Genomic DNA, 26036 nt, shown 5'->3' with positions numbered 1-26036 from the left:
TCATCTAAATCAAGTTTATATAAACACACCTTGACCTCAGAAGCTTAGGGTGGGCAATCACTTAATAAAAGAAATGAAATATATACTGAAATCCCACCCACTATTTACGCAACAAACAGGTCTTATGGTGCCTCCAGAAAGTCTTCAGACTTTGGTGAAACGGGCAAAAGAGAGCTTTAGAGCTTGGGAGCAACCACAGAGAATGTCTCTCTGTGTCCCCTTTTTCCTACATAGATAAAAGGGTGCTCTAGATTGATCTGAGAGACTGTACTAGGCTGCAAAGCATGAGATATCTCCCAAGGTTCATCAGCCCAAAGCCATTTAGGGTGTGGTAAGTAAAACCAGCATCTTTGTTTCAGTTGCAGGGAAGCAATTGCAGCGGTGAGAAATTCTCACTTATGAATCTCTTATGAATCACCTCCAGCGCCTAAAACATTAAAGCACCAGTCAGTATTGCAACCAGAGGTAACACCTACTGTGGGCATGATGCTTAGAATTATACACTTTCCCCTTATCTCACACTTGCTGCTAGGCACATGGCTGTTCTTTTCAACCTAATTAACTAGAGAAAGGACCTGGGATATCAACACGTAGCAAAATAAAATGAACAATAAATTGCTTATACGATCAGTGACTCCAAAATAAAGAGTAACAGTCACACATACCTAAAATGCAAAGTTCATTTTCTATTAAGTTTTGTAAAGTAAGGAAACACTGACCCTTACTCACTTACACTATACACTATAGTGTATTTTACTAGCTACTTGAATTAGAAGCAAGGGAAGGGGGGAGAGTTTACAACTGTGCTCAGTAGGGGGAACTAATGGCCATCTCAAATTCCTGGAAGCAGCAACAAGGGAGATGGAGCAGAGGCAGGGACAGGATGGTCATTTCTACCCTTATTTAGCTAAATAAACTCTCAGCCTTGCACCTGGCTCTCCTGGCCTTTTCCTGCCCACTGGGGAGGCCTCATTTCTATCCTTAGAAATTTTGATTATACTGCAATTTGCTGATCAAATACTCCTCTGTGAAGACCTCTGTTCCCACGCTTCTAGTCTGTAATGCAGCATTTCCACTTAAAGTGGGCTGCTTCTCTGAATTGTTCTGACTTTGCATGAACGATTTCTGAGCCTAGATAAGGAGTGGTACTCATTTTTGTTACCAAGAGAACCATCCTTTACACTGTCTTGCAAATGAAAGAGTGGGGACGGGATAAAAGATTAAGAACTTCAAAATATTAAAAACCATCAAGGAAAAGAAGATAGGTTCCTGTATTACTATGAGATATACAGTGCCACAGATAGTACAATGAATGCTTTCATATTTATGTAGCACTAACGTAAAATATTCACATATAATACATCCTCAAAATATTTACTTCCACTGCAGTTTTGTCTCTAAATTCTGCCACCAAATGTGCCTTTCACTCCTTGTCAAAACAGAACGTGCATTGCATTTAGATCACTGGCATGATTCGCCTCTCACAGGTGGCATTCACAATTCCAAATACAGCTGTATAATTGAATAAATGACTCAAATCCTTTGTTACTTTTATGTAGGTCGAGACTACACAACTACTGAGACTGCTAATTAACTTGGCATGGCTACCAGGGTGTTTTCGTCAAATTCAAGCTGAAATCTTCAACTGCTGCTCTACATTTTCCTTTTTCAAGATGCCTATGAACAAATACTTTGGGTATGCATTTCTTTTGGAAGAAAAAACAAAAGCATAGAAGGGGGAAAATGACTTGTCAACTGTTAAATCAATATTTTACTTGTCAATGCATCTTTTTGTACAAAGTAATTAAGAACATAGGTCAGTGATGGCGAACCTTTAAGAGACCGAGTGCCCAAACTGCAACCCAAAACCCATTTATTTATCGCAAAGTGCCAACACGGCAATTTAACCTGAATACGGAGGTTGGCAGCCCTAGTAGAGGAAGGGAAGGGGGAGGGATGGAGAAAGGAAGGAACTGGGAAAGGAAAGAGAATGAAGGACCTGGGAAGGAAGGAAGAAAGAAAGAGAGGAGGGATGGAGAAAGAAACTGGGAAAGGAAAGAGAAGAAAGGAACTGGGGAAGAAAGGATGAAAGGGAGGAAGGGAGGGAGGAAGGATGGAAGGAAGGAAGAGGGGGGGGGAAGGACAGAGAGAAAGAAAGAGGAAGGAAGGAACTGGGAAAGGAAAGAGAAGGAACTGGGGAAGAAAGGATGAAAGGGAGGAAGGGAGGGAGGAAGGAAGGAAGAAAGAAAGCGTGGGGGGAGGGACAGAAAGAAAGAGGAAGTAAGGAACTGGGAAAGGAAAGAGAAGGAAGGAACTGGGGAAGAAAGGATGGGAGGGAGGGAGGGAGGGAGGGAGGGAGGGAGGGAAAGAAAGAAAGAAAGAAAGAAAGAAAGAAAGAAAGAAAGAAAGAGTGGGGGGAGGGACAGGGAGAAAGAAAGAGGAAGGAAGGAACTGGGAAAGGAAAGAGAAGGAAGGAACTGGGGAAGAAAGGATGAAAGGAAGGGAGGATGGAAGGAAGGAAGAAAGAAAGAGTGGGGGGAGGGACAGAGAGAAAGAAAGAGGAAGGAAGGAACTGGGAAAGGAAAGAGAAGGAAGGAACTGGGGAAGAAAGGATGAAAGGGAGGAAGGAAGAAAGAAGAGGGGGGAGAGGGGGAGGACAGCGGGAGATGGCAGGCCTTTCTCTGACGGAAGTGCAGCTGTTGAGGGGCCACCTGGCCCTCTGCGAGCGCCCTGAGAAGGAGGAGGCGGCGGGCAAAAATGGAAGGGGAGAGGCACCTGAGGAGGACGATGGCGGCGGCAGCCTGGAGCTGGACTTTTGGGAGCCGCCTGAGGGGAACGAGGAGGAGGAAGGCGGCGAAGAGGAGCTGCTGCTGGAGCCTGGAGGAGGAGGCCAGGCGTCGTTGCTGCTGGTCTCCCCGCCGCCTGTCAGCTGTTGCGGGGCAAGAGGGGGGGAAGAGGAAGAAGCCAGCCGTGTGTGTGCGAGGCAGGAAGCCTTCAGCCCTGTTGACGCTCCAACGCATGGACGGTGGGGGGGGGGAAATGCTGTGTTGGCGGTCTTCCCTGCCGCCCCACTGCAGAAAAAAAGTTACAACCTGCCCTTCGAAGTGCTTAGTCAGGGAGGGCTCGGTGAGGGGGGCTGGGGAGAGGGGGCTGGGGACTTTTTTGCGACTCTCCCTGCTGGTTGGAGCTGCTCTGCCCGTCCCCCCCTTCTCCTCCTCTCCCTTTGCGTGCCTCAGTGCCGGAGCCGCTGGCACGGAGTCACCTCCCACGCTGCCGGATTTACAATGGAGCGACGCCAAGGTGGAGATGGGCGGGGCAGAGCCGGAAAGGCCTGCAGCTAGGAGGAACAGCTGAGCCGCGGCTGCAGCTCAGCTGAAAGAGGGAGGGGCGAGGAACAGCTGAGCCGCGGCCACAGCTCAGCTGAGAGAGAGGGAGGGGCACAGACGACCCGGGAGGCTTTTTGGAGCCCACCCACGCATGCCGGCAGAGAAGGCTACGCGTGCTGGAGTCGGCACGCGTGCCATAGGTTCGCCAACACGGAAATAAGACAAACTGCAGGGATAAAATACATAGGCCCACGGCATCTCTAATTATGGTATATGGCTATGATCCTCAAACCGTTTATATCAGTAGAGTCCCAATAAAGTCACAGGGACTACTTCAGAGTAAGTGTTGTACAAATGCAACTGGGTGGTGCCACAGGCTAACAATGCAATCCTGTATAAAATAAAAGGTAAAGGTCCCCTGTGCAAGCACCGGGTCATTCCTGACCCACGGGGTGACGTCACATCCCAACGTTTCCTAGGCAGACTTTGTTTACGGGGTGGTTTGCCAGTGCCTTCCCCAGTCATCTTTCCTTTACCCCCAGCAAGCTGGGTACTCATTTTACCAACCTCGGAAGGATGGAAGGCTGAGTCAACCTTGAGCTGGCTACCTGAAACCAACCGTCGGGATCATACTCAGGTCCTAAGCAGAGCTTGGACTGCAGTACTGCAGCTTACCACTCTGCGCCACGGGGCTCCTAATATCCTGTATAGGCATCCTCCATTCTAAGTTCACTGCATAAGACTGCATTGTAATTTTCCGTCACACAGGATAAACTATGTTAATTCTTGCAGCTGCATTCAGCAAACAGATGGCCGGAAAAAACCTGAAAACTGCAAGTGCCATGCTAGGGCAGTCAAATTTCAATGGAGTCAATAAAGTGCTCTCTCCCTCAACTGAAGGGGAATGAATTTTGCTCATTTAACCACCTCTGCTGTTCCAATCATGGAGCTTTTTCCATTGTACTTTCAGGTTGGTATCCGTTCTGTCTCAAATTTAGCGCTAATAATAAATGACCAGAAGTATCTCATTCAGTGTAACTGCAAACATTTATGTGGTTACATCAAGCTACCTCTATCACTGAGTGTAAGGAGTGGAAGAGATAGAGAGCCCAACCATGTCTGGTTAAGCAAGGAGGAAAAGCATAGAAAATATACCATCCAGTGGGCCACTGTACCTGAAACTCTGTAGATGCCTTCACATTTCATGCCATATTTCTCTACATAATCTATACATTCCCGGAAAACCGCAGGCAGGCGGATGCCATCATATAACATGGTCCTTTCTGCTGCATCTGCCAGAGGGACGCCAAACACAGGTTGATACCTGGGAACATCCACCTGTGGTATCTCTGCCTCCTGACTTGGCTTTTTCTTTTTCTTCTTCTCCTTCCACTGTTTGACAACGTCTGCTGCTGTTAAGTCTTTTGATTTTTTCTCTTTATGCTTGTCCTCTTTGTGCTTGTCCTCCTTGTGCTTTTCATCTTTGGGTTTTTCTTTTATCTTAAAATCCTTTTCCTTCTTTTTGGAGAAGCTCGGCTTCTTGAAGACATGGATCCCCTTGGAGCGTTTTAACTTGGATGGACTTTCCGCTTCATCCCCAGAGCTGTCTTCCTGGAAGGCTGCATAACCTTCCGCTGTTGGGAGAAAGAGGGTGAAATGGCAGGAAATAACAAGTACTTAATCTACCCAGAAAAGGCAACAAAACAAAACAGTAATGCTGAGCAACCTTCCCAACACACACGGTACCTTTTGCAGTGGTAAACAGGCCAGCTTACTTGCTACCAGTTGTAATAGTTTTTCTCCACTGAAGAAAATACATTAAAAAATGTTTATACCAATACAGATATCCATAGAAATTTTTCATGAAGGGAACTCTGTGCAGGATCACTGGATTATCTTCTGACACTTCTGAATGGATCTTTCCCGCAAAGCCCATTCTGAATTTGCATTCCAACCTACAGCACAATACTAAACACGTTCACTCTGAAGTTACATCCCACTGAGTTCAGTGAGATTACTTCCTAATAAATAGGTTTATAGGACTGCAGCCTTAAAAACTTTTATATGTATTGATATATGTTCCACCATGAAGGGAAAGGTTACCTCAAAATCAACTCAGAATCAATGCTGGTGTGAATGCCAGTTATGAACCCCACAGATCTGCTCTTTTTAAGCCCCTAGAAGACACTGTCTTGTTTAGGCTCACTGCTCCCAATGTTGTGTGCTCCTGAAATAAATATAGGTTCGCACGGACTTAAATCAACTGCTTTTGCAAGCGCACTTAAAAGTCAAGCTTGAAATAATATAAAGGTGCAGCTGAAGCCTTAAGATCAATGGCTGTTCTGCTACCAATCTCAACGAGATGAGGAGCGTACTTAATTGCCCACTCATTGAGAACAGGCTAAACCAGATATTCTAGAATATACATGCATTCATGAACTGGAGGCACAGCTTCTAAAAAAAGAAAGAAAACTTACTTTTCAATTCAATAGGCAAAGTTGTTCCAAGCATTCTGACACATCACCAACTACTTGAATGGATTATTAAAGATTTCAATTCCACAGTGATAAGGCAAATATTGCTTTCGCTGCAAATTACCAGGCACTGTACTGCCTCTGAAACAGACGCACAAGAATCTAAAAAGCTACACCTCTTCTGCAACTAGCCCTGCCTACCCTGTGGGCAAGAACAGGAAAATAATTACGAGATTTTTTTTTCCTAAACACACACCCATCTAAACACACCCATTATTTTTCTAAACACACAAATTTGTTCTAAATACACGTGTGCTAAAACAGGGGTGAAAATGCATGCAACATTTAGTTTTGAATACTCTAATCATCCTGGATAACCAACTGTAGGGCATTATAACGTTCTAGGTTAGTTAACAAGCTTCCAAGGTGCTAGTAAGGATTCCATATTCACTGTGCATACAGACCACCTGGAATTAAAAGATGAGTGTGTGGCTACAACTGTGCTACCATGGCACACCTGTGTACATGTAGTTGAAGAATAAGATCAAGATGCATTCAGAGCTCTGAGTTTTTTCATCTACCAACTCTCAAATTCTGATTTTTAACCCTCTCCCTTTGCGCCAGGACTTTGATTCATGCCACTGGTCCAGTCCTTCCCCACAGGTCTGAAACCCTGTCTCTACTTCCAATCCTCTTTCTTCAACCCCCCAACATAAGAGTCAAATCCTCGACTCACAGATTCTTAGCCCTTCGCATAGACTGATGGCTCCTGCTCCTGACCATCAGGGCTTTCCCTATCATATCTCTCTATATAAATTTCATCCTCCTTGTTTTGTTCCTTCAGCTCTACACAAGTTGAAAGTATAAGGAGGGGAAATTGAGGGAAGACAGTTGCCAGCTTAAAACATCGAAACTGAGTGTTTTTTCGCTCTCTCCTGATGCTGGTATTGATGGCAAAAAGCCTCTTGGCTAGTTGGACTGACCTGGAAGTCATCAGCCCAGGATGTCTTGTTTACTTTTGGTTGATTTTTTTATACTGTGTTTGTAAGTTTGTTTAAAATATATTTTTGATAACCTGCTTTGGGGTCCTCATTGTGGAGAAAAGTGGGATAAAATGTACTAAATAAAAAATCAATCAATAAAATAAAGCTCTACTCTAACATTTCCATATCGTTTACCTCTGTCCTCTCCTAAAGATGTCAGACTTTGAGCCAACAGCTGTAAGTTATCTAAACAAACTCAAGTCAGAAGTAAAGCGATAGTGAAATATTAGACCCACAATTTGTAGGCCAGAATCTTTATTATTTAAGAATGCCTACTGGTCACACAAAATTATAGAACTGAACCTTGACTGCCTATTATGAAGGCACAAGATGAAAGATAACTTTTTAAAGTTATCTTAAATTAAAGTGAAGATCATATTATGTCAATGTTCCTATCTGGAACAATTTTAATAACTTAGTAGTGACATTTAGAAAATATATTTAATTGTAATTTTTTTATAACCCAAGTGGCCTCATCAGCTGAAGCTCAAGGATACCAACAAGTGTGTTAAACAAATTCACATGCCTTAAAAATACATTTCTATATTATTTTTATAACCACTATGAACCAGTGCGTTATTTCCATTTGATTATATTCAACTACGCATATTTAAAGTGGTATCTTTTCATTTAAAAATAATACAGTGATAAAAATATTTCTATATTTAAAACTTTTACCCTGATGGTACTTTGTCCGATAATAGCTAAAAATCAATCAGTAAGGACAGCATTTTTTTAAAAGGCACACATTGGGACAAGGTCATGAAACAGACAGTAAAGTGTCCAAAACACTATTATTGCACAGTTGTATTATACATATTAAAAAAGTGACCCTACTTCTTTTCTCTTTCTTCTTAAATTTTCCTTTTTTCTTGCCATGATCCTTTTCATCATCAGATACAATATCCGGAGGTTCATGCAGGCTGTCATGGGGAGGCGAAGGTTCACCAGTTCGATACAAGCCTGGGAATTTTGTCGGGCTGATTTCTTCAGAGCTTGGGGTTCGGGCAAGACTCCCGCTATGCTCCACCCTACGGTGCTCACTGGGGCTGCTGGTGGGAGGCAAGAAGCACTCCGTCATTCTCACTCTCTGGCCCAGCAGCAAAGCAATATCCTGTTACCTGTCCATGTTGCCTGCAAAGAAAAGAACGTTAAGAAGGTCATGCAAAACATTCTGGAGGACAAGTACATGCCCACCTTATTTCAAAAAGAAGAGTGTGTAGAATAAGCCACATTGTATCAATAGGACTACTCACAACAACACAAAGCTGCAAGATCAGAAATCTGTAGTTAAACTGCAACCGTGCATTTGATCAGATTGAAGAGATATACATATATCTCTTATTGATACGGTCTGTTTGACCATCAAAAGTTAATACATAAAATGATCAGATTGAAGAGATGCAGGCACGAATCTTTACTTTTCTTAACAGTTTTATTTGACGATTACGATCTTTAACGGGAGCAAACTGTAAGCCCACCTTGAGCTGCAAGAAAATGTTTTACAAAATTCCATTTAAATACAGTCGTAGTTTGCACAATCTGTTAGAACAGCCCTGTGCGATTTCCTGAGGGTTCAGATACTGTGGATGTGGCAGGAGAGTTACTGTAGTTCAGCGCTTCTTAAACTTTTTCCACTTGCAACCCCTTTTCACCCAAGAATTTTTTTGCGAACCCGGGTATATAGATATATAAAATAGATATACAAATCAAATATTTACTGGTAATAAATCATAAAGAAATTTATTTTAAAACTATTCTTTTGTATATATATAATGTTACCACTTATTAAAGACTAAAGCAAATGTGCATACTAATTTGCATACTGTTGCCAGATTTTTTGCAACCCCCACATTCAGTTATGCGACCCCATATGGGGTTGCGACCCACAGTTTAAGAAACTTTGCTCTGGTTCCTTCTTCCCACAGTTCTAGCCCTGTGACCCCCTCCCCAACATGAAAGCAAGCACTTTTTTCTGCTGGCAACACAATGATTATAATGCAGTGGCACAAAGTACTGTGTGATTCTGTTCACTTCTCACAACAACCAGACAAAATCTCCACTGGACAATAAGCCCCGAATCCTGGATGTGTTAGCAGGCTTTGAATTTGGAATTCACAGGTCACATCTAGCTCATGGGTTGTAAGCTGCCCATGCAAAGTAGACAGTCATTTTGAATCCCTGTCATGTTGTCAAGAGATTCAGCCACAGAACATACTCAGCTTACTCAGCAACTGACAGTTTCATTAAAACCAACCAGTTTCACAATACATGAAAAATTGTGTCTGAAAGTCTGTACCTGAGGCTGGAAGAGTGAAATATGATGTAATGTCTTGCACTGTATGCACTACAACCCACACTGGCACTTCCACTATTTCCCAGATATTTCATGCTAGCTTCAGATACCCTTCTGAAGTTGTTTTACTGATTTAAAAAAAAATTAGGTTCTTTGCTGGGACAAAAAGTCTAACACTGCATCCAAACGTCACAATAAATTCTAGTAAAGAAGTTTACTGAACAAACACTGGTTAGTCCTCCAAGTATACTAACATACCACAATTTGTTTATAAATCACACTTTGTCTACCACTTGCTTCATTTTCCACCTCCAAGAATAATCTTCAGATGCTGTCCCAAGTTCTTGTGCATAGCTAGGATTCTGGCAAAAGCCTCAAATAGGTGTACAGCCCATTTCCTGTTAGTTAGCTACAATAAGTAGGGAGGGGTGAAGAGGGGGGGGGAAGCTGAAGGAAAGCCAAGCTACCACCACCACCTCCTCCTCATTCTTGATTAAGGGTACCTCTATACTCCCTTCCCCTTTCTGTGTAGCTGCTTCCCTGAAGTCTTACACTTCTTTAACTGAAACAAAATACACCTTTTTATGGCCCTCTACCTCCCCTTTCTCTCTTGGTCACTGCCAGCCACCCTCCTCCCATTCTCTCCACCCACCCCACTATACTCTGAAACAAAACAGATCTTTTACACACACACACGTATACACCACACACTTTCTTTCTTGCCTTTTAAAATATGCTGTTGGGAGAGGCTGAAGTAACTGAAACATGTTCCTGCTTGATGGGTCATCATTAGCAAGGAGGGGAGGCATGCAGAGGAGGCGGAGCTGCCTAAGAAAAGCATCACGGATAGTCAAATGCAACTGGAGTGACGTTTTCTATTTATTTACTTAGGGGGGAAAACTGCCACCTCTCCAGGAACCTGTCTGAGGTGGCTTACAAAATAAAAACCAATACAAACAAAACATTAAAACACTAATTAAAACCAAGAATTCAAAACCTGGCCAAGCATAAAAACAGACCACTGAGCTTAAAATAAGCTTCTTGACCAAAAATAAAAAAAAGTGCTAAAAAACCCCAAATCCTTTAATTAAAAGCCTGGATGGACAAAAATGTTTTGGCCTGGCGTCAGTAGAAAGTGGTACAGGCGCCAGGCAAGCTTCAAAAGGAAGGGCGTTCTACAAGTCAGATGCTGCTACTGAAGAAGCTCTGTCTCTGGTTGCCACCCATCTCACCTCTAAAGGCAGGGGACACAGACAGAAGAGCTTGCGAGGCAGATCTTAGTGGGCAGGCTGGACAATATAGGAAGCATTCTCTCAAGGACCCTGGACCCAAGCCACTTAGGGCTTTTAAAGGTAAGAACCAACTCTTTCAATGTGCCTGGAAACAAATGGGCAGCCAAGACAGATCTTTCAGCACCACGGTAATACTGTCCCTGACAATGGCCTGGCTACTGCATTTTGGATGAGCTGAAGTTTCCAAACCATTTTCAAAGGCAGCACCACATGAAGTGCAGTACTGTAATCTAACCTGGATTTGATCAGAGCATGGATGATGCAGCCCGATCATGCTTTTCAAGGAACAACCATAGCTGTCATAACAGATGAAGCTGATAAAAGTATGACACAGAGATGGACCTCCAACTGTAAGCCAAGCGTGAGCAGTACTCTCAAACTATGTACCCATTCCTTCAGGAGGAGTGCAATCCACTCTACGAAGGCTGGTTTCTCAGTCCTTGAAAAGCTTTGTCACTGACCGGTGGCACCTAACTTCTCAGCTGGATTGAACTTCAGTTTATTGGCCCTTGTCCAATCCATTACGGTCTCCAGTCATCTGTTCAGGACTGTGCTACATGAATTTCTGCATTCAAATGTTACAACAAACCACAGCTAAAGGGCCAGATATAAACCATGGTTTAGAATCCCAATTTAGTACCCGATGATCAATTTTAATTTGTGGAATACCCTGCATTCAGAAACCACACTAAACTAGGGATGCCTGGCCTCCAGATATAGCGGAACACCTCCTGCACCCCTTCCAACGCTCCCACTGACCACCACCCCTCAGCTGGGCAGCAGGAGGAGATTCCCTGGTAAAATGGGGAGGTGGGGATGCAACTGGCATGATGATGGCACTTCTAGTGTGACCCGGAAGTAACATCATTATGCCTGGTGACACTTTAGTATTCGCCAATAACTATGGTTAAACTATAAAGTTTGGGCGAATGCTAGATCACCCTGTCAAGAGAGATGGTCACCTCTGCATCAATCAACCTGACAATTTAAACATCAGCATTTGGCCATGTCATAATTCTAAAGCGATAGCCTGTTTCCTCATGTGTCAGCCTAGAGTTAAAGAATAACACAGGGAGAGTTCCATATCAAATGCTTAAACTCTTCCTTCTGCCGTTCCCAGGATAAGATGAAAAGTTTGAGACTAAACCTTTGCATTACAAAGCTACTTAACTGCTCTTTCAGTGATGTCAGATGAGACAAGAGAATCTTGTTCCTTTTCGAGAATCATCCTCGGGATCACATTCTTGATTGGCTTATACTGGTCAGGAGGTCAGTGGTCCAGTTTCCTATAAAGTTAGCCTATTTCAAGCATGGTCCAGTAACATCATCAGGACCAGTAATGGGCCAGAAACCATCTTGCTGCATCTCCTACCTGCTGCTTTGTTACTTATGCTGATTTGAAGATGTTGTAAGCTGCTTGCCTTCATGCGTGTAAGTGTATGGTATGAAGCTAGGCATCACTTCTGGGTCATGCCGGAGGTGATGTCATTGTGCCAGGTACACCAGTCCCCCCCCCAAACCTGAGTCTCTGCCTCCACCATCTCCTGCCAATGACCAGGCTGGGTAACCTTACTCTAAAACATAGTTTAATAAAACTAAAGTGTACAAACTATTGTTTACCTTAACTGTTGCCAACTCAAATTTTAAAAACCTAGAGAAAGGAGGATAGGAGACAAAGGAGGTAGCAGAGCTTTGTGAGAAGTCCCCTACCCCCAAAGATCATTGATTTAAAAAAAATACTACACAGGCAAGTGAATCATCCTGCCATGAATGTGGATGGGTTTTTGCTGCTGCAAGTAGGTTGGAACAGCATCAAGATATAACAATCTAACTCCTAAGTTCTAATGGCAACACTATGAATGTGTGTGTGTGTAAAGTGCCGTCAAGTCACAGCCAACTTATGGCGACCCGTTTTTGGGGTTTTCATGGCAAGAGACTAACAGAGGTGGTTTTGCCAGTGCCTTCCTCTGCACAGCAACCCTGGTATTCCTTGGGGGTCTCCCATCCAAATACTAACCAGGGCTGACCCTGCTTAGCTTCTGAGATCTGACGAGATCAGGCTAGCCTGGGCCATCCAGGTCAGGGCACACTATGAATATTGTGGGTTTTTTTTCTTCTTCTTAGCTTTTAATTCAATTTGTATTCTTTCTTTGTTTTCAGTTTTTGGAAACCTTGCAGCTCAGAGCAGAGTTCCCAATACTGTTGAGCACATGAGCTCTTTTGGGATGTGAGAATGTGGAGTAGGCACTACCACAAAATGGCTGCCATGGGAGATGGGGACCCCCACAAAATGTTTGTAGGTTCCCAGCCAAGCATCCTGCTACGACAGTTATTTCTGAATGGGTTCCTCTTGCAGACCCAAAGGTGTTGCCTCCTTGAGTCTTCTGAAACACCTCTCATGCCAGTGAGAGGGAGGAAAACCAACATTGGCTCTCTGCTTTAGGGAAGAAGTGAGTGAATGTCAAAACACATCAGTGGACACCACGCGCCATTGGTGCCACACAGGCATTACCGACCTAGAGAAATTCAAACAGGTCTGCAAAATTTTCCAAGAGAAGATAGTATTTTAACAGCTCTTCTAAAGATCAAGTTGGAATTATTTTAACTCCCCAAACTTTCTTTTTCTCCCTGGATCTCAGTTCTTCAGTGGTCTTCAGGAGGTAACACATATACATTTTAAAATTCCATACCAAATAAATATAACTTAGCAAATAACGGTGGTACATTATAAGTGGTGCACTTTATCTTGTTAAAACAGTAAAATAAACATTGCATGTTTTCAATTTCCCTCAAAATGTCTGTTTGCCAAACAACCCTACCCTTCTCCAAACCCATACATGCCCCATTGATTCACAATTTCCAGACATTTTTACATCTCTGCCTCAGTGAACAGTCTATTTCCGTCACTGAATGTGGGGGTTTTCTTAAGGCAAACTATAAGCCTTCTTGTGGGAATCTCCAGCCTTCAGGCTGACCTGCAGTTATGTGAAGTGCATTCAGTCTTGTTGGTTCAAAAAGTACACCATGTGTAAACTACATACTGGCAGAACAGGTTTCATTTCAAAAACCAGCATCATTACATGAAAAGTACCAAGGCACCTCCTAATTCCCAGGTGAATCACATTGTTAATTACTGCTAATGAAAATCCCACAAAGGCCCTCCAGTGAAGTTCGACAGGCAAGAGTGAACCTATATGGATGATTAGCTCTTCTGAAAAAACAGCCATGTATTTCTAGAGGACAAAATAAAATATGTTCCTCTTTTTGCCCTATGGCTCTGAACTTAAACCACTTCTTTGAGTAGTCTCATTGCTTTCAGCCCAAGTGAGACCTCATGTTAGAAAAAAAGTTGTCCCACTTTTCAGGTCAGAGAGAAGGAACACAAGAGACTTTACATACCACACATACTGTGACCTATTTCAAGTTTGCATTTTATTACTAATACAACTGCATTGATACCAAGAAGCCCACACAGAATTTATTTTTCATACAGTTTGTTAGCTGATATTCAGATGTAAATCCAATCAGTGCCATCAGAAGCCTTCCTCGAACTTCTGTTGGAAGGAGGAACAAATAATGAAAGTTAATTTGTCTTGACAGACTATCCAATTAAATTCAAAAATTCCATTTACAATGCTACAGAAAAGAAGAATCAGCCACAGCTAAGTACTTGTTGATATGTGAGAGAAAATAAATTAAGCATCTGCTTATCACTTGTACAGTATTTAAATCAATGGGACCTAAAAGTGCTTAATCGGTTGGACTGAAAACAAAATAACTACTTCTAAATGAGAGAGACTCCAGCTCTCTCTTCTTTCTGTAAATGACATGGAAGAATATTACTACTTTTCAATAGTGTCTTTACGACATGGGCAGCCATTAGTCCAATCCCCTAATTTATCTCAGATATCTACCCACTGTCAACCAGGACACCATATACTAAGAAAAAGAGCACAGTTTGCCTCACTTCAACCTGGATGCAAAGGGGCATATAAATATGAGCAGCCACCAATAACTGAAAATCGTGCTAAATTATAAAATTGTATGATTTTGTATTCTTATGGAATTTATAAGTATAATCACTGTCTTACCCAATACTAGAGAAAGAGTTGCAGACTGCTGAACCCTATGCCATCTTAACTTTTGCCATCTGAGTGGCAGAAAAAAACACTCATACAGTCACAATAGCACCAGCATATTATAATATTGTTAAGCTTTATACAACTGAAAACACTGAACTCTAATAATGTATTATCACTGAACAAACTATAAGATATTATTGTTGCAAAAACTATTTACATTTAAACAAAATGTTGTATATTTTACAGCATACCTAGGTATTGCCATTATCTAATGCTATATACTGTGTTACATAAAAATATTAACACTACATATTTTGAGTAAAATCTTGTCTTTCATTTCACTCATTCCAAAAGAGGGGGGGGAATCATAGAAGTTTTTTATAGGGTTTCCAAGATTTCCAATTTTTTTCCACTGAAAAAGTACTCAAAATTTTTGATGCTATACATTTTGAGTATGCACATCTTGCCTTAAGAAGCATTTCAGTCTCTTAAAGAGAAAATATTTCACAGGTTTTGTTCCCCCCACCTCAAGTGCTCCCCCAAATGTCCCAATTTTTCCCATCAGGAAAAATGGGGAAAGGGTACTCCAAATCCCCCCCCCCAAAATTCACAGGCCTTCGTATCTCTCTCTATAACTTATGTAACAGTTGGAAATCAGTGCGGTACGAATGAAAAGCTGACAATAGGAATATGCCAAAGACCAACTATGTCCCCTCCCATCTTGTGGGCTCTTACCTTTCCCTTCCTATCCCCGGTGCCTTAAAAAAAATTAAAATAGCCACTCTAGCTACACAGTTTCATCTCCAATGATCTTTTCACAGCATGCAGAGAAGCTGTTGGCAGCAATGATAATGGACACAAAAAGCAACAATTGGTGCTAGGGAAAAATATTTCATAATCAGATTGTCCCTACACTTTTCGCATACGCTTCCTCAGGGGGCTCTTTCTTAACTCAAACGCCCCAAGCAAGCAATGAAACAAGCATGAAGATCCTGAGAAAGACCCCCCTCCATGTGGTTTGACGCGGCCCTCTTCTGAGAAATGATAATGGGCCAAAAAACAGTAGCAAGGAGAAAAACAGAAAGCACCTGGCAGAGCCACGCTGATGCATCATGGGAAGGAGGGGAATGTGAAAAGGATATCCTAGCTCCATGCCAGGCAAAGTAGGCTTGAAAAACAAGGAATAGAAAAAAGAAAGCGGGGGAGAGAGGAAGGGGGAATGCTGGAGTGGATAATCACGGAACAGAAGCCTGTAAGCGCTGCCTTAACACACCTTCCACAGAACCCATTCATCCATGATATTTCACTAATAATAGTTAGGACAACCTTTTTGAGCCTGCAGGCACATTTCAAATTCTGACATGGCTTGGTGGGCACAGCAACAAATTGGTTGCCACAGGAGGTGGAGGCAGCCACAAAATGATTGCCGCAGCTTAACCGCAGTAACACAGTGCATATCCTTGTACTGCGGTGGCAGCTGCTGCCAAAGCAACACTTTAAAAATCTGCACAGCCAATCAAATTTCCAATAGTTAGTCAGAAGCCTTGCTGGGCAAAAGCCTACCTGTCCCCACCCACTTCCTAAAAACACTTGGCAGGCACCAGAAAAGGTGTCAGCAGGCACCACGGAGCCCATGGGTACCATGCTAGGGGGCCCTGACCTAAGAGTGTACAGCACAGTAACTCCTAGAAATGGTTGACAATATGATTTTAATAATTTAATTTCAAATTGAAAATGCCTGACAAACAGACCATTGTGTTTAAAGTGCTGGGGCACTTTTAACGCACTGTCACATGGAATAAAAATTCCTGCATGTTTGGGGGAACACTGCTACTTTTAAAATTTTTACTTGTCAACTGATGATCAGCTGTTAATGATACTGCACTTGCCCAGGTCCATGGAATCGTTAAGATACTTCCATAACACATTGTTGAAACATGGTATATGTGTAGCCCAGCACATCCTGATAACTAGACAAAATTGAAAAGGGGACATATTTCCTCTCCCCCCACCAAGCCAGGATATGCCGAGCCTCTCATAACAGTGTTCAGTATTCAAGTAAAATGAAACCAAGATCCATATGGGATAGAATATTGAGCATGTTATTTTCAAATCAGCTGCACTTCAGGGGACACACACAGATCTACAACGCCGATGTAAACAATATGGGTGGGGTGTTCTTGCTTTCGCAATGTGATTCTCTCGTTCATATGTTAGTGGAGCTGTGGGAGATCCAGTCACAGGCGGAGCAGAAACAGTACAGCACTGGCAATGTATAAATTGGTCTACAGTTTGAAGTGCTTCCAAAACTTCAGAAAAAATAGCTGAAACTTATAACCAAGATCACTCTGTGTGAGCAGAACAATACTTGTTCCTTTGAGAAAAAAATATCTAAAGGTTCAAACATCACATACCAAAATAAAGCAGACTTGGCAGGCTGTCTGTAAATTTACAAGTAGCTCCAGTATCTCAGGCAGGACTCCCTTTCAACTTCTTACTACTATATATACAATTTCTGATAACTGGCATACTCACAAACTTCAAACAGCTTAATACTTTGTTCACGCTGTCTCTGTAAGATATCATGGTAAGTCTGGGTTGATATTAAATTCTGTAGTAGGCAGCAAGAGAACTGGACTTAAAGTATCATAGCATCGTATAAAGTAAGTGTAACACGTATAGTATCATAGCTTAACACTACAAACACATCCCCAAACCTCCCCAATAGGTCATATACAATTTAATCCTACGCAGAGTTACTCCTATAAGCCCACTGAAATCCTAAAACCTCTGAAATTCACAATAGGACTGCAATAATACCATGTTACACATAATGGTACGGCTTACGCCATTTTAAGGAAACAGAATAACATGCTAGCTTCTAAAGTAAACAAGACCCTTCACCCATTCCTATTATGTGTCTACTGCTCGGAGCTGTATAAATAAGAGTGCTGCTCCAGGTTTCAAAGTTCCCCAAGAAAAAAGAACATTCCTATATTTTAGGCTTGTTTCCAAAACACCCTGTCTCTGTGTGCACACATGCATGCCTTCCCCCTCCCCCCACATTCTCCTGAGATCTTGCAGAATTACAACTGATCTCGACTACAGAGGTCGCTTTTCCCTGGAGAAAATGGCTGCTTTAAAAGGTGGACTCTATGGCATTATACCATGCTGTCCCTTCCTAAACCCCTCCCTCCCCAGGCTCCACCCCCCAAAACTCCAACAATTTCCCAAGCTGGAGTTGACAACCCTACTTAGAACACAGCCGAGAAACAACAGGTTGGGTATTAGAATCATAAGAGTTGGGACCACCAGGGTCATCGAAGTCCAACCCCCTGCACAATGCAGGAAATTCACAACTACCTTCCCGCCCTCCCCAGTGACCAGAAGATGGCCAAGATGCCCTCCCTCTCATAATGTGACAGAAAGGCTAATAATGTATTTTTGAATGCCAGAAGCGGGAAAGGATTGAAAAGATGGTTGAGGAGTGGGGAAAAGGTTAGACCCATCACTTCCACTTTGCAAAACACCACCTGTATGATTTTACAGGTTTTTAATGAACACCCAGATCCCTAGTCTGCAGCACACCACCCACAGGAACTCAAGCAAAAGGCTCTTCCCCAATAAACACCTTTTTTAACTAGTCATCTTGACTGAATGCTCCAAGGGCCTGCTTGTTGCAGTGCTGTATATATTCCCACTTCAGCGGGGTGGGTGGGGACAGTGGCCACACAAGTAGGATTCACGGAGGAGAGGGGTTAAAGAAGCGTAGTAACGTCTGAACCAACTCGGAGACCATGAATGAAGTTTCTTATACTTAAACCGTCCTGTCATACTGATAGAGAGAGCATGAAGGAGCGAGCTCTAACTCAGGAAAGCTCATATTGAAATAGCTGCTGTTAATCTGTAAAGTAAAATCAAGCCAGAACTGACCCTAGAAGCTAAAATGACTAAATGAAGCTGTCGTACTTTGGTCACATTATGAGAAGACAAGAGTCACTGGAAAAGACAATCATGCTAGGAAAAGTTGAAGGCAGCAGGAGAAGAGGAAGACCCAACAAGAGATGGATTGACTAAATAAGGGAAGCCACGGGCCTCAGTTTGCAAGACCTGAGCAAGGCTGTCAAAGATAGGACATTTTGGAGGACTTTCATTCATAGGGTCACCATGAGTCGGAAGCGACTTGACAGCACTTAACACACACACAATCTTTAAGGTGCCACCAGGGCCGGTGCCAGTCATTTTTGCGCCCTAGGCAAGGCTAACTACTTGTGCCCCCCATTGCTAACCAATTTTCAAAAACAGATGTCTTGCAGAAAAATAAACAGCACACAACGTTTTATAATATATTATAATTAATTATATTCCATTGCAATGTCGTGGTACTTAAATAAAAATGGCCAGTTGCATTTTTTTCCAATAAACTGATCTGTTTAAAACTGTGCCCCTCGGGCCAGTTCTGTGCCCCTCTGAGGTTTGTGCCCTAGGCGACCGCCTAGTTCGCCTAATGGTAGCCCTGGGTGCCACTGGCCTTTTCAAAAAGTGTTCCTCACTATGAAGTCATTCTGAGAAGCCACAAGGCAGGAAAAAAAACTACTGCAAATGAAATTACGAGGATTGCAAAACCATGCTCACGTGCACGAGGCCCGTGCCGACGCCGTCCGACGCCCCCCAAGCCCTCGCGCCGATAGCCCAAGCTAAGGCGGGAAGGGGACGAGGAGAGCCGGCGGTGAAGTTCACCCCCGGAGCCCTAGAGGGCGCCGAGCAGATCCCTGTGCGCATGCGCAATATGAAGACCCAGTCAACCAACATCTGCGCCTGCAGAAGAGAAGTCACATTACTTCCCCCTCCCCCCATCGCTGGGAACGGAGCTGCTGTGGGAGAGAGACCAGGGCGGGGAGCCTTCACCCACGATACTGACCTGAGAGGGGAACCCCGTCGCCCGCAGGACGGCCGTTCTGAGCTCGGATGCTCCTCGCCTTCAGGCGCGCCCCTCTCTGTGCCCCATCCTACCGTTATCTGTTTACAAGGTCGGGTATAAGGACTACAAGGAGGCAGTTCTGGGGCGCATGCGCAAACGCCCTCTTCTTTCTGCCTCCGGCCCGTTTTCTTCCAGCCTCTTGGCGACCGAAGGCAGAGGCCGGGGTTGAAAGGCGCACGCGCACTACTCGTAGGGAGGGGCCGTCATAATCTCCGAAGCAGGGAGCTCTTCCTTGCAAAAGCCGAAAACGGGGAGGCGTCGCTGCGCCTGCGCGCCCTTGCGCAAGAGGCGCAAGTCCGAAGGGGTCGCTCCTTACGTAAGTGGTGGACCTCGGCTCGCGCTTCACCCGCTCCTTATCGTCGTAGTGCAGTGTGGGAAATGTAGTCTTTACCTCAGGCACATGCGGGAAGGAAGAGAAATAATTTACGCATGCGTTGGGTGGCCGGCTGGTGTTTCGGTAGGAGGCTTTTTTGTTCGTTCCACGAGGAGTTAGTGCCTAGATGGCCATCTGTCGGCAAAGCTGGTTCTACGACCTTAGGCCGTTCATGAGAGGGAGGGCATCTTGGGCATCTTCTGAGCATGGAGTGGGGGGGTCGCTGGGGGTATGGGGGAGGGGAGGTAGTTGTGAAATCCCTGCACTGTGCAGGGGGTTGGGCTAGATGACCCTGGGGGCCCCTTCCAACTCTATGATTCTATGAAGCATGTGAGGGCGTTACTGCATGGCTCTGGCAGGAAGGAAGGCCGGGAGGCTATGAGTCTCAGGGGTTTTTTTGTACACCTGTTTGGTAGAAAGCTACACTGAACCCGCTCATTGAGGAGGCTAGCCCAGTCCAAATAGAAAGGTCTAGTAAAAATGGATGCTAGGCATGATGCATACCTATTTTCTCCAGGATCAGAGGAGCATTCCTATTATCTTAGGTGCTGTGGACCACAGGCAGGATGGTGCTGCTGCAGTCGCCTTGTTTGGGGGCTTCCTGGAGGCACCTGGTTGGCCACCGTGTGAACAGACTGCTGGACTTGATGGGTCTTGGTCTGATCCAGCGTGGCCTTTCTTATGTTAAGGGTCACCTGCTCACAACCGTGCCCTCTGTTTGCTTGCACTTGGGGCTTGACCCCAAGCAAAGGTCTGGCCTAGTGAGGTGGGGTCCCAGCTCAGGAGCAAGCGATGCAGCTAGGAATGCCTCCAGATGGGACCTGGGGGTCCCCTAGAATCACAGCTCATCTCCAGGCTACAGACATCCGTTCCCCTTGGGACAATGGATTATTTGGAGGGTGGACTGACATTTTACACTAGTGGGGTCCCTGTCCTCCCCAGGCTCCATCCCCAAATCTCCGGGAGTTTCCCAACCTGGATCTGATAGCCCTACCCCCCCATCCCCCACCAGTAGCCAGGGGGGACCTGGCAACCCAAGACTCAGCCCTTGACTATTTAGCAGCAAACTAGCCAGCGTGGCAAATCCTTGGCATAGCAGTGACCACCGTTTATATTTTAATGGCAGTATACTGCTTTGCAAACAATTCTGTAACAGGTGGATTTTTTTAAAAATTGTAAATAGAATTTCTGATTAAAAACCCCAGTCTGTCTACTTCAACAGCACTTACTATTTTGTTTCTCTTGTAAGGAACCTAATCCTCAGATTACTTGGATAAAGCAGTTAGTGTGCTGGACTAGAGCATGGAGATCCAAGCTCAAAACCCCAGTCTGAAATAAAGTTTATTGGGCGTGGTACCAGTCCTATCTCTCAGTGCAACCTACCTTATCTTACAGGGTTGTTGTGAAGTTGAAAGGGAAGGGAAGCATGTTTTATGCTGCTGGAGGAAGGCGGCGATATAAAGACTTCTCTCCCTGTTTCATTAGGAGGCTGTGTAGTCACCCTGTTACACTGTCCTGAGTTTTTAGGGGTGGGGTGGGGTGGGGAAATCCTGAAAAGTACCTGATGTCAAATAGAGCTGATTTAGCATGTTTATTTTGACTTGTATTTAGTAAAAACAAATTGTAAAATACTCCATGTTAATTTTGCATCTCAAGAGCAAGATATACTTGAACTAAAATATTTTATTAGGGGGGAAATCATCATTTAAATGTTATATTCAAACAGATTTAAATCTTCATATGGAGATTATTTCTGCTTGATCTTGTCAGATCTCAGAAGCTAAGCAGGGTTGACCCTGGCAAGTATTTGGATGGGAGACTTCCAAAAAATACCAGGGTCATGATGCAGAGGCAGGCAACAGGCAAACCACCTCTGAATGTCTCTTGCCTTGAAAACCCCACCAGGGGTCATCATAAATCAGATGCAACTTGATGGCAAAAAAAATAGTAAAAATTTAAAGACAACGTAGCAGGTACTTTCCTTACATTGTTTCTCTCACCCAAGAAAGAGTCTTTCACTCAACTTGCATTCTTGGGAAGGAACGGTCAGCCAAGCTCCCATGGCTGGATATATTTATGATGGTGATAAGCAAACAGACTGCAATTGCAACAAGTCTATGCAAAGACCAATTTGAATAAGTTTTGGAACAATGCCCGCAAAGCCAGCATAATATACATAACAGGTATGATGAAAGAGATCAGATAAAAGTACTGAAATTGATGTGGTCTAAGATAGCAGTATCTCATTTTGAACATAGTGTAGGTCTACTGTGAGAATAAAACTAATGTCTGATTATTATTCTCTCTCTATTGGTATTATTGATGTCCAGGATTAGGTTCTTTTGCTGATGGATGAGTGTTTCACACTGATGTGCACATCCTTTTCCATGTGTTGCAAAACTTAATATTGGGAGAATTGGCTTTGTGTGCCTCTCTTTTAGCACCTCCCCATCCCTGCACCCTCATAGTGAATGAATTTATTTGTAGCAATAGCCAGCATAACTCATCCAATTACAACCTATAAAAGAGTAAGAATATCGAGATTTAAAAAAACCAACGAATTACCAGTTAAAGTCATAGTGCAATCCTAAACAGAGTTATACCCTTCTAAACCCATTGGTTTCTGGGGACTGGAAGGGTATAGCACTGTTTGGGATTACACTTCAAATCACATAACGTTTTTGATGGCTCTGCAGAAGTTTTATATTAGTTTAAAATGCATTTTAGAGCTCTGTTTCAAGAAGATACTTTGAGTCCTTCCTTCCAAGAAGAATCTTTTGAAGAAATTGTAATTTTACAAAGTGAAGTGAAAGCTGCACTCAAAACAATTGGGAGAAACATCATCAGGAGTAGATGGGATATCAATAAAGCATTTCAAGCCACAGAAATCGTATCCATCAAAATCTTAACAAGACTATGCCAACAAATATGGAAAACAAAACAATGGCCCACAGAATGGAAACGTTCAATCTACATTCCAATTCTGAAAAAAGGAGACATGGAAGACTTGCAGCAACTATCAGACCACTGCATTAATTTCTCACACAAGTAAAATGATACTCAAAATCTTACAACAAAGACTGTTGGTTTATATGGAAAGAGAAATGTCAGATGTTCAAGCTGGATTCAGAAAAGGAAGAGGCCCTAGAGATTTCCAGTTGGCAAAGTTGACAGATAAGGATGTATTTTATCTCACTATCTGATTAAGCTATACCATAAGGAAATCTTGATTAGATTTAGATAAAGGTGGAGTGAAAATAGCCATTTAAGATATGCAAATGATATCACATTACCGGCAGAAAATAGTGAAGACATGAAATGACTCCTGATGAAGTTAAAGCCGAAAGTGCCAGAGCAGGAGTAGCCATGATTCCCTTATGTGGACGTGGCAAAAGGTAATATGACTGCAGGAGGGGACTGAATCCACATTTATGGAGTTCCATGATGTGTGTTCATTGCAGGGCTCCTCTCATTCACAACACAGCCCTTCCTGTGGTGAAGGGTACTGTGTTCTGCATGCTGGTGGTGAGGTGGCATCAGGGGGACATGGTGGTGTCAGCTGGCTGCATCATCTCTGGTTGTCTCAAGGGCATTGTCAGTACACTAAACCATGGTTGGTGCATTGTGGAAGGGTTGCTATAAACGCGAGTGCAGTTGATATGTGCTCAGCACCTTGGCGTGAGGTCTTTTGTTGTTTTCTCTGCTGAGTGAACATAGGACAGCAGGGCTGGTGTTGGGGTTTATAGGATTGGGCTGTAAAGATCTTTATTTGTTAGACAGCACTATTGTATACACATGTACCAGAATGAATTCTTACAGGGTTTTTTCCTCCCGGCAATACCAACAAATGCAAAAACGTCATGTAATCTCGAGAATTTATTAGGCTTCATGCTGTATCTTGTTTTGTTCTTATCTAACTTTCTGTATTATTTTAAAATGAGTTTTGGAGTAACAGAACAACTATTTAGTTCTGATTTCTTTCAGTTTTTCTAATAAGCATAGGAATTTGGTTAAAATGGATTTGCTCTAATTCATTTCCACATGCTTAAGGCATAATCCTTCAACTTGTGGCACTATATTTGTGTGGCAGTTTGCCATCTGCTTTGTGCATTTACTTGAAATACAGCTATGATGGTTCCCCACTTTCTTTTTTACTAAGCCGAGCATCTTTTTCTTCGTTTCTCTTTCTATACCCCCAATATGTTTAATGTATATAGATATATTCTGAGTAAAAGCCCCATGTTTGCAGAAAAATCTGAAACCTAAAACTTCTCAAATAAATAAATGAGGAGTTAAATTTCCCCAAATAATAGAAGCAGCACCTATACCTTTAAGAAATGAATGCAGTCTGCAGTGGCCATTGTGGGGGTTGCTAGCCATCCAGAACAGTATTGCCAGCTTTCAAGCTTTGGTTTCTGTCAGCAAAGGGGACATGACAGGGCCCTTTCCAGGCCTGTTATGACCTTTGAGGGAGGACTCATTGGGGCCCGGTCAGGCAGCAATCACTGGCAGGCCCAGCTGCTTACTACTATTCAGTAACAGCCCCTGCACAAAAGCCGTTGTGGTTAATGTTTTAGACTAGGATCTGGGAGACCAAGGTTCAAATCCCCACTCTACTGTGGAAGCTCACTTGGTAATCTTGGGTCAGTCACATAATCCCAGCCTAAAATTGTTGTCAGGAGAAAATGGACAAGAGAATGATATAAAACTGCTTTGGGTCCCCACTGTAGAGAAAGGTAGAGTATAAATGAAGTAAATAAGATGAAGATGGTGGGGGGGCAAATAAAAGGTTGGTTGGTGGGAAGGAGAGAAAAGTAAAGATTAATCAAAACAAAATGTTGAAACAAACGAAAAGAATAAAGCCACCAAACAAATTAATCCAAAATGTGGAAATGAATGTAATGTTTGCACGTTCCTAGTAGGCTAGAATGTAAGAAAAGGAAAGCAGCTATGGGGACTGCATGGGATACCACCAGTGCTTGCCAATTCCAATCTTGTCATTATTTTGTCATGGTATTAATCCCGTCATTTCAGCCTGTTCTTTTCTGCGGTGTCGAAACCTATACAGCGAAACTTGCCATTTTACTCCCTTGTGCAGTCCTCATTATGTCATACTTCTTCCCACTCCAGTCCCAAAGAAGCAGCTCCAATACATTCTTTCCCAGACAGTTAATGGTATAGTAGGATTTATTTCCAAACTGCCAATGGAAATTCAATTTCATTAATTTTAACATGTAGGCAAACCCTTTATTGAAAACATGCATAGCAGGGATGCTAGCTCACAGTTGCTCTCAACCTGCAGAGAGAAAACTACAGCTGAAAAGGCTCAGACAACATGGAGGTGTAATTAGGGGTGCCAGCCTCCAGGTGGAACATGGGGATCTCCCAGAATCACAGCCCATCTCCAGACTACGAAGATCAGTTCCCATGTAGAAAATTGATGTTTTGGAGTGTACCCCACTGAGGTCCCTGTCCTCCCCAGGCTCCACCCCCAAATCTCCAGGAGTTTCCCAGCCTGGATCTGGCAACCCTACCCCCCCAGCCCCCGCTAGTGGCCGGGGTGGGGAGGACCTGACAACCTCAGGTGTAATTGAGGCTCACAGAGATGTCAACAAGTAACATGCAAAAAAAGTCATTTTTTATTTCTTATACACCCATGTTTAACAAGTCCATGTTTCTTAAAGCATGAGTTATTGTGTAAAAAAGCCTTAATTCTTAAACCAAATGGTTATTTTCCCTATAATTTTTGTATTATACATGATTTGTATCTCACTATTTAGCAAAGCACTCAAAGCATGCTTTATAAGCAAATCAGTCTCTGGTACTATCTCATTATTTCAATTATTATATATCCCAATTGTAGGCACATCTGTGTATACATCTAATTAATTTAAATTGAATGTGCATCCAAACAAGAATTCTTGGAATTAGGCTGTTAATCATTCAGCTGTTAATCAATACAGGAAAGCACAAGAATTTCAACCATCACTAAAAGAGATAAGCACAGCGTATATTTATTTGCTGATTAATCTATGTGCAATGGAAACAGATTTCCAAAGGTTGGGAATAAAACCAATCAATGAAGACTATTCTACTGGTAGACTATACACATACACATGCAATTCTTCTAGGAATATGGCAGTGGTTAGAGTAAGGATACTGTTATTCT

The 26036-nt window shown here is 43.1% G+C and overlaps 1 protein-coding gene across 1 annotated transcript in view; it reads right to left on the bottom strand.

The window, feature by feature from the left end:
* The window catches only part of RALBP1 (ralA binding protein 1), a 30125-nt gene extending 10628 nt beyond the window's left edge, over window positions 1-19497 (bottom strand). The window contains exons 1-3 of the mRNA XM_056854326.1: window positions 19435-19497; window positions 7681-7977; window positions 4502-4960 (exon numbers count right to left, since the gene is read on the bottom strand). Coding sequence (XP_056710304.1) covers window positions 4502-4960; window positions 7681-7924 — 703 coding nt within the window. The 5' untranslated portion in view covers window positions 7925-7977; window positions 19435-19497. The remainder of the gene's footprint in view (window positions 1-4501; window positions 4961-7680; window positions 7978-19434) is intronic.
* Between the last annotated feature and the right edge of the window lie 6539 nt (window positions 19498-26036).

Source organism: Euleptes europaea, chromosome 8 (assembly GCF_029931775.1).
Source record: "Euleptes europaea isolate rEulEur1 chromosome 8, rEulEur1.hap1, whole genome shotgun sequence".
Classification (NCBI taxonomy): domain Eukaryota; kingdom Metazoa; phylum Chordata; class Lepidosauria; order Squamata; family Sphaerodactylidae; genus Euleptes; species Euleptes europaea.
This window is presented reverse-complemented; position numbering and strand designations above follow the sequence as displayed.